Source organism: Fonticula alba (assembly GCF_000388065.1).
Source record: "Fonticula alba strain ATCC 38817 unplaced genomic scaffold supercont2.7, whole genome shotgun sequence".
Taxonomy (NCBI): Eukaryota; order Rotosphaerida; family Fonticulaceae; genus Fonticula; species Fonticula alba.
Genome location: NW_009242977.1, coordinates 863197 through 871610, shown reverse-complemented (window position 1 = coordinate 871610; position 8414 = coordinate 863197). Strand labels below are relative to the sequence as shown.

Below are 8414 nucleotides of genomic sequence, written 5' to 3'. Positions count from 1 at the left end.
CGAGAAGGCAACGCGCGCACAACGTCCCCTCTCTCCCTACATGCCCGCCTGCAGCTCGACCCCACCAGCGGCTCCGCCGCTCTCCGCCACCTCCTTCTCTGGGGGGGGGGGGGGGGGGGGGGGAAACCCCCCCCCCCCCCCCCCGGGGGGGGGGGGGGGGGGGGGGGGTGGGGGGGGGGGGGGGTGGGGGGGGGGGGGTGGGTGGGGGGGGGGGTGGGGGGGGGGGTGGGGGGGGGGGGGGGGGGGGGGGGGGAAAGAAGGAGAAAAAGCCGGCACACGCCAAATCACTTCTTGGGGATGAAGTGACCCTGGCGGACGGCATCACCGATGTTATCCATCCGGGCCAGGTCCCGGTCGCGCGGGTGGTTGAGGAGGGCATTCTCGCTGTGGGTGGCACGGCGCAGAGTGCCATCGCGCTCGCGGTAGGTGTGAGTGTAGTTCCGGGACTCGGAGGTGTCGCAGAACTGCAGAACATGGCGGTTGTCCACCGGGGCCGGGTCCTTGCGCACAACCAGAGCCGGGTCCCGGGCATTCGGGTCGTCGCGCGGGCGCCGGTGGTTCTTGTGCAGCAGGTACTCGATCTGCTCCATGTTCTCCGGGGTGACGAGGTCGCGCTCGGCCCGGACAATGTCCAGCATCTCACCGCGGATCTCCGGAATCCGGTCGAGGTCCATCAGCTCGCGGAAGTTCTCCACATCCTTGTACGCATTGAAGGAGGAATCCACATGCGGCAGCGGCAGGGTCATGCTCGACTGAATGCCACGCATGTAGGTGTTCAGCCGGAAGAGGTTGTGCTCGCGGTCCATCTCCGAATGGGCCATGGCCGAGGCGGCCAAATCCGCGAAGGCCTGGAACTGGTCCACCTCGCCATCCAGCTGGCCGGGCGACATGAAGGAAACATGGTAGAGATCGTGCGCGCGCAGGGCATGCAGGTTCGTCCGGATCGGCACCTCATCATCCAGAGTCCGGAAGGTGGGCACCCGGGACACGCGCTCCAGCTGGTTCTTGGTATGCTGGAAGGCCTCCTGCAGGTAGGACGGCACAATGACATCATCCAGCACGGCGGCCGTGCGCATGACCGTCAGGTTGTACGCCAGCTCGCTGACATTGAAGGTGTGGGCATTGGAGCCCTCATGCTTGTTGTAGAAGGCAATCGGGTCATCCTCATCGGTGCACACCATCGGCGCCAGGGTCTCATCCTCGGCGATCATGGTCATGAGCTCGCCCACGGAGCCCGGCTGCCGGGTCTGGATCATCTCATCCAGGGCAGTGAACAGGTCCAGGGTGTCCTCGGCCGCCGGCAGGAGCAGGCGCTCATACATGTAATTGTTGTGATCGATGATCTTGTTCAGCTCATCGATCGAATACTGGATGAGGGTCTGCTCGCGGGGGCTGATCTGCTCCTCCTTCTTGCCGCTGGCCTTGATGGCCTCCAGCAGGGGGTCGATCGAAATGTGCGGCTGGATGCCATCCTCCCGGAACTTGATGTTCGGGTGCTGGGTGAACTGCCGGATGAAGGTCTGCACCTCGTCCACGGAGTTGAAGTTCTCGAACCCATGGAACAAGGGGTTCGTCATGGGGACCGGCAGCTCGCGCGTCAGGTCCTCCACATCGTCGATGTCGGCATCGATGTTGAAGGTGACAAAGACCGCCGGCGGCAGGGCGTCATTCGGCGTGCCATCCGGGTTGGTGCGCTTGAAGTCCGGCAGGGGCAGGCGCGTCTGCGCCCGGGACAGGATCATGTCATCCATCATGCGCAGCACCAGCACCAGGGCCGCCTGCACCGGGGTCAATGACGGGGCATCATGGTACGGCACCAGCGGGCCCTCGATGGCGTGCATCATCTCCGCATGGAGGTTGTCACGGGCAATCTTCATCTGGCGGATCTTCCCATCGAAGAAGTACTGGGAGGACTTGGGGAACCGAGCGGCACGGCTGCCCAGCGGCATGCGCGGGAAGTCGAAGTCGTTGCGCGGAGCCCGGCGACGAGGCCTGGACGAGCCGCCCTGGCCGCCATCGCCCTGGTCCGAATCAAAGCCATCCGAGCCGTCGGAATCCTCATCGGAATCCGAATCGTCGTTGACATAGTACTGAGCAACGTCCAGCCGCTCGGTCGGCGGGAAGAAGCTGTCCCGAGTGTCGGCCGTGCTGTACATCTGCTTGCCCGGGGACATGTAGTCGGCCAGCGCATGCATGAAGACGAAGTCCGCGCGGGTGGCGTCATCCGGCAGCTGGTGCGGGTGGACAACCCCACCGAACCCGGCCGACCCGAAGTCCATCACATAGCTGGGGTTCAGCGGGTCATCCTCATCCTCGTCGGATTCCTCCTCGTCCTCGAGGGAGCGCTCCTCCGACGGGTCGACATACAGGCCGAAGGTGGCCGGATCACTGCCGGGGCTGATGTTACGCCCGGCATCCAGATGCCCCAGGCCGGCCAGGGAGTTGGCCAGAATCTGCATGTGCCGGTCGGTATCCGGCAGCAGGATGCTCATGGTGTTGGGGATGAAGGGCACCGCCGTGCCGTTCATCATGTCGAAGATCAACTTAAACCGGTTGGCATAGAACACCCGGTCATTGAGCTCCCGCAGCAGCGACAACCGGTAGGGCAGGTTGATCCGGTGCTCCGGCAGGCTGAAGGGCAAGTCCGCGCTGAAGTGCGTCGACCAAAGCTCCGAGCCGTAGATCTCATCGAAAACGGCATCCGTGTTGTAGGCATAGTTGAAGCCGGCCGCCGCAATGCGCATGGCCTCCTCATTGGGCACGGCCATCAGCGCATGGCGATCGACCGACGGATTGTCGAAGGTGGCAAACAGCGGCCGGATCTCCGGGCGGATGTCCCCCCGAGACCGGTAGTACCGGCTGGTGTCCAGATCGTCGGGGAAGTGCTCCGGATAGCGGGCACGCATGCGGGTCTCCAGCTCGTCGATGGCCTCGACACCCATGGCATGCGCGCGCAGAAGCTGATCCTGGCGACCATCATACACGGCCGACAGGAAGATCTGCTGGCGAGCGGCCAGGGCCGGGAACTGCGACGGCAGCGGCAGCGGCACATCGAAGATCGGCATGTCCCGATAGTAGTTGAAGAAGTCGAAGCTCCCGCTGGCATTGTAGTTCTTGTAGACGGCATTGCCAATGACCTGGGTCGGGTCGAAGTCGAAGTTGATGTTGGCATTGAGCTCGCGCTGGGCGGCATCGCGCACCAGCCCCAGGAACTTGTGCGCCGCCAGGATGGCCATCGGGTTCTGCACCGCGCCCGGCATCGGGTTCCCATGGAAGTCCACCTCCTGCAGCATGACACTCAGGAAGTCGGCCATCTGCTTGACATTCGGGTCCTTCAGCTGGCTGTACAGCTGCGGCGCGCGGCCCTCCCCGAAGATGGAGCCCAGCATGTCGCGAACCAGCGGATGCAACTCCTCGATGTTGTTGCGCGCATCGTAATCGATCGTGCGCTTCAGCAGCTTGGCATGAGCCTGGGGAGTGGTGGTCGACTGGTGCACCTCGTCGAAGGAGTCATCCTCGCTGTCGCTGTCATCGGTCTCGCGCACGCGCGGCGACACGGCCCCACGACGGCCAAGACGACCACGCTCGCGGAGGTTGGCATGCTCGGTCTCCTCCGGCCAGAAGACCACCTTGTCGGACCCATGGCCGCGGCTGGCCTCGGCGAAGCTGGCCAGCGTGGACGTCAGCGACCGGTGCCGGTGGTTGAGGGAGAAGTCCCCGAGCCAAGTGTTGGCCGGGTCCAGCACACCGAGGCCGATGGAGGTGAAGCTCTCGGCCGGCCGGCCGTCAATGCGCAGCGCGCTGTACTGCTTGCGGAACTCCTTCATGCGCGCGGCGAAGGAGGCCAGGTAGGTCTCCTGGCGGCTGGGCAGCAGCGACTGGCTCAGATCGTGCGAATGCTTGTACCGGAGCTCCTGGTACAGCTGCAAATCGCGCACCATGTCACGCATGCGCCCGGTCATGTTGTTGGTGTTGAAGAGCATGCGATCCAGCAGGGCAAACACGGCATCGTCATTGTCCGTGAGCAGCTGCTGGGCCTCGCTACGAGGGAGCCCATCCAGCTGGGCGATGTCGAAGATCTTGGTGGTCGACGCGGCCAGCCCATCGAGATCCCCATCATGCGGCAGGGTGTGGGCATAGGCCGCACGAACACGGCGCACCCGGGCCGCATACTCGTCGAAGCTCGGCGCATACAGCCCAGCAGCGCCGGCCGGGATCCCGGCCCCGGCGCGGTTGTCCATGAACTGGTCATACTGCGCGCGCAGGTCACTGTCCGAGGGGTTCAGGAACCGGTCCACCAGAGCCGACCGGTCCTTGAGCTTGGTGCCGCTGGCCACGCGCGAGGCGATGATGCTCGGCACGATGTCCCCCACCTCGGTGCCCATCTCCACGGCCTGGGTCCAGTAGGCGCCAAACTGCGCCTCCAGCTGGGTCTCATACTCCTTCATGAAGGGAGCCACCTCGCGCATGTGGCGCACGTGGTACACGCGCAGCATGACCAGCTTGGCCAGCAGGCGCTCATGCTCATCCAGATCCTGGTAGTTCAGCCCCTTGGTCGGGCTGTCGGGATCGGTGAAGAGGGCCTCCTCCACGGCGTCCAGCTTGTTGCCGTAGTTCAGCGGGAAGACGCTGCCCATGACGGCATTGTTGACCACCACGCCCGGATCCTCGAGGGCCAGGGACCGCTCATCGAGGACCTTGTTGAAGGGGTCCTCCACGTAGGCCTGGATCTGGGTGTCGGACATGCCGCGAGTGAAGGGCTCGATCATGGCCCGGCGGCGGTTCAGACCGGCCGTGTGGCTGGCCTGGCTCTCCATGGTGGTGAAGAACCGCCGCGAGGAGGGGTCCAGCACGGCGTCCGGCGCCTCCGGCATGTTGGGGATGTACTGGTAGTTGACCGCACCGGGCTCCATGCCGATCGGCGACGACAGGTTGTCCACCAGACCGGTCATCTCGTGGTCATGGTGACGGCCGTAGGCGCGGTTCTGCTCGCCCTCGATGAGAGACTCAATCTGGAAGTGGTTGGGGTAGCCCTGCGCGGTGATTCCGAGGGCCGGTGGTGGAGGGAGACCGGGAAAAGCAGTGTGGAGGGGGTGAGTCAGGGGGAATGGCGGCACCGGCCCGTTGGAAGGAGAGGCGCCGGTGGTGATGGTGTGGCGGTGGCGGTGGCGGTGGCGACGACAGGGAAGAAAAGAACAAAAAGCAAAGAAAGAACATTGCGGGCGCTCGGCCGCCCCCGCGGCGGTGTGGCGGTACGCACAGCCTTGTTCAGCTCGGCACCGCGCTGCTGGATGACCAGGACATTGCGGGCCTCGCGCACACGGAGGTTGAAGAGCAGGGCCAGGTTGTTCGGGGTGTAGATGTCCGGGTACAGGCGATTGAGGTGGTACATCTGCTTCTGCACATAGCCGGTGATGGTGTCCGGCCGGCCGAGGCGGTCGCGCATGGTGTTGCGCATATCCAGCTCGTGGTCCTCGTCCTCATGCTCGTTCAGCAGGCCCTCGTCGATGTCAAGCGGGGCACGCTGGGAAAGGGGCGGGGGCGGGGGCCAGCAACGACATTCGCCAAACACACAAGGTGGCCACGAAAGAGCGAGAGGCGGATTAGTAACTGCGGGAGCCGAGCAGCGGGCACCCGGGAGCCCGGCAAAGGGGAGCACAAGTCGGCAGCACCGCACGCACCGGCAGCTCGTGAGTGTCACGGTGAACGAAGTAGGTCAGGTCATGCGGCGCGGCCATCTCATTCTCGGTGATGGCGCCGAAGTAGAGATCCGAGTTGTTGAGGAAGTACTGCGGGTCCTGGGTGTGCATGCGCGGGGAGAAGGTGGTGTAGTTGTTCTCGCGCGAGCCGAGGATCGGCTCCTGGCTCCGGGGGAGGAAGGTATGCGCATCGAAGGCCATGTTCTCGATGATGGGCCGAGTGAAGAGCAGGTACTCCAGGTTCTTGGCCACCCAGTCGCGCGCGTGCACGGGCGAGTCGAAGTCCGGGATCTCGATGGCCCGGCCGGCCAGCGAAATGCCCGTACCCTGGGGCAGATCCTCATGGAAGGACCGATACAGGGCATAGAAGCGGTCCTCATACTTCTCGCGATTGGACATGATGGCCTCGAAGGTCTCCTTGTTGGAGGCATCCACGGCCTCGGTCAGGATGGTGGGCAGCTCGGCGGCGAACTCCTCGCGAGACATGAGGGGCAGGCGCTGGGCGGCATACGCGTCGCCGACCGGGGCCAACGAGCGCCAGCCACTGACCGGGTCGCGGAGCTCCCGCCCGGCGCGCAGCTGCGCCAGGTCGGTGAGAGTGAGCCGCGGGCCGTTCAGCTGGGCCAGGCGGTGGTTCACCCGGGCCAGCAGCTCCAGATCCTGGAGGGTGGCCTTGCGCTTGTCCAGCTGCGCCTGGAAGAGCTCGGTCGCCAGGCGGTCGATGACCTTGACATCATACTCATTGTCACGGATTTGCAGGCGACCGGCCGCGCCACGGATGGCCGACGACCGCTGGAACATGTGGTCCCGCACACCGACCGGGCCCAGATCGAAGCCATTCTCATCCACGGCGTCCAGGGTGTCCAGGTCGGCGAAGCTGGACTCGGAATGCTGCATGGAGAAGCGCAGATCCATGTCATCCACCATGTCATCCCGGGAGATGGTTCCATCGTACATCTGGCCACTGAACTTGCCGGCAAGATACCGGTACATGTTCCGCCGGCTGGCGTCGCGGCTCAGGTCCTGGTTCCAGAAGTGGCTCATCGGGGACTTGGCACCGTCGGCCAGGAAGCGAATGGAGTCCCGGGCCTCCGGGTCATTCAGGTCGAAGTACTTCTCGTTGAACTTGTCATCGATCAGGGCTTGCAGGGCCTCGGCATCGTGTGCCGCATCGCCGGTCTTGTGATCCAGACGCTGATAGGCGCGCGCATCCGGCGACATCTGCGTGGAGAAGAGGCGCGCCGCGATGTGGGCCGCGCTCAGGCCGCCGGGCGGCGGCCCGGAGGCGAAGCGCCTGGAGGCTAGATGAAGCATGGCAGCGGCTGCTGCAGGGGGTGGGGGTGGGGGTGGGGGTGGGGGGCGGGGGCGGGCCGAGGGGAGTGGCGTGGGGCGAGACACCGGAAGATCCGGGCGGTGAGATGGACGTTCGGGCAGCGGGGAGGGGGGAGGGAGAGGAAGAGGGGGAGAAGGGAGACTCCTCGAGCGAGCGAGCGAGCGAGCGCGCGAGAGAGAGGGGGGGACAAAGAAAGGAAAGGGCGAAGAAGGGAGGTGTGGTTGACGTGGACGAACAAGCCAAAAAGGGAGACCCGGGATCAGGGACAACGGGTGGCGTTTGGGCGCGGCGGCAAATGCAGGGGGAAGGGGGTCGTTGTCAAGAAGTGGCAAGGAGGGGGACGACTGTCCTGCGAGGGGTCAGGCAGGCAGGCGACGAGGGACACGCGAGTGGCGGTGAGTGCCCTCCGAGGTGAAAGGTGGCAGAGGTGAACCCGGGGGGGCAGGGCTGGGCGCAGCGCGTGCCGCGGAGGCAAAGGCAGAGGTGGGGGGAGGAGGACGCGTGCGCGGGGAAGCGAAGGGGGCAGGAAGGCGCGGGAGGGGGGGGAAGAGACCAAAAGGGGACTTGGTTAGAAAGGAGGGATGACAGTTGGGAAGGCGGGAAGGCGGGAGGGCGGGTGGGCGGGGGCAGGAGGGGGGGGGCATCATCATGGCGGGAGAGGTGACGCGATGAGAAGGAGCGGGGGCGACCGAAAGGGAGAGGAGGTAGGGGGTCGACATGCAGCAGGGCCGGGCACTGCGTGCACGCATACAGACACACACACACACACACGCGAGCGCGCGCGCGTGCGCACGCATACTAGCGGCCAGTGCCCGCGCGCGATCCGGCGGAGCAGTCGCACGTGCGCGTGTGCCCGCCAGCCACGCGGCGAGCACGCCCTGGTGCAGTGGGGGGCATGCACACGCGCAGGCTGCTGTCGCATGTGTGTATGTGTGGCTGCAGTGGGGGGAGGGGGGGGGGGAGGAGGGGCGAAGCATAGAGAGCAGGGGGCGAGGGGGGCGAGGATGTCGATGGGGGAACTGAGGGGGGGGGGGGAGACTCACAGAGGTGCCAGAGGGGTTACCAGAGAAGGGGGGGGAGGAGGAGACAACGATGAACCAGCCGAGGAGGCAGGCCCCCTCGGGCAGAGTGGCATCAGCCACAAATAGCAGGCTCCAAGGACTGAGCACAATGGCCCAACTGGTCGGGTCCCCCTCTCCCCCCTGCCCGGCAACCACGGGGGCAACTCGCCCTCTGCCTCCCTCCGTACCGCAGGAGGGCCGATGGAGCAACGGAGCGAAGGCCAAGCAGGCAGGGGGGGGGAGGCATCATCATCGCATAGCCACGGACCCCCGGAGCACAACCCCGCGAGTCCGGACACGGAAAGCGGAGGCCCGCGGTCA

The 8414-nt window shown here is 65.6% G+C and overlaps 1 protein-coding gene across 1 annotated transcript; it reads right to left on the bottom strand.

Annotated features, from left to right (window-relative positions):
• Window positions 1-233: 233 nt before the first annotated feature.
• Window positions 234-8125, bottom strand: H696_04394 (hypothetical protein). The gene is made up of 5 exons (XM_009498270.1): window positions 8076-8125; window positions 7269-7479; window positions 5682-7024; window positions 5261-5524; window positions 234-5033 (listed from the first exon to the last, which is right to left on the bottom strand). The coding sequence occupies exons 3-5, from the start codon at window positions 7011-7013 to the stop codon at window positions 285-287; spliced, it is 6345 nt and encodes a 2114-aa protein (XP_009496545.1). The 5' UTR covers window positions 7014-7024; window positions 7269-7479; window positions 8076-8125; the 3' UTR covers window positions 234-284.
• Window positions 8126-8414: the final 289 nt, after the last annotated feature.

Bases quoted from the DNA above. Each gene is read 5' to 3' on its own strand.
- H696_04394 (XM_009498270.1), bottom strand. From the start codon at position 7,013: ATGCTTCATCTAGCCTCCAGGCGCTTCGCCTCCGGGCCGCCGCCCGGC. The intron at 5,525-5,681 runs GTGCGTGCGGTG...CCCCTTTCCCAG, and splicing joins GTGACACTCACGAGCTGCCG to CGTGCCCCGCTTGACATCGA. The intron at 5,034-5,260 runs GTGCGTACCGCC...ATCACCGCGCAG, and splicing joins GTGCCGAGCTGAACAAGGCT to GGCTACCCCAACCACTTCCA.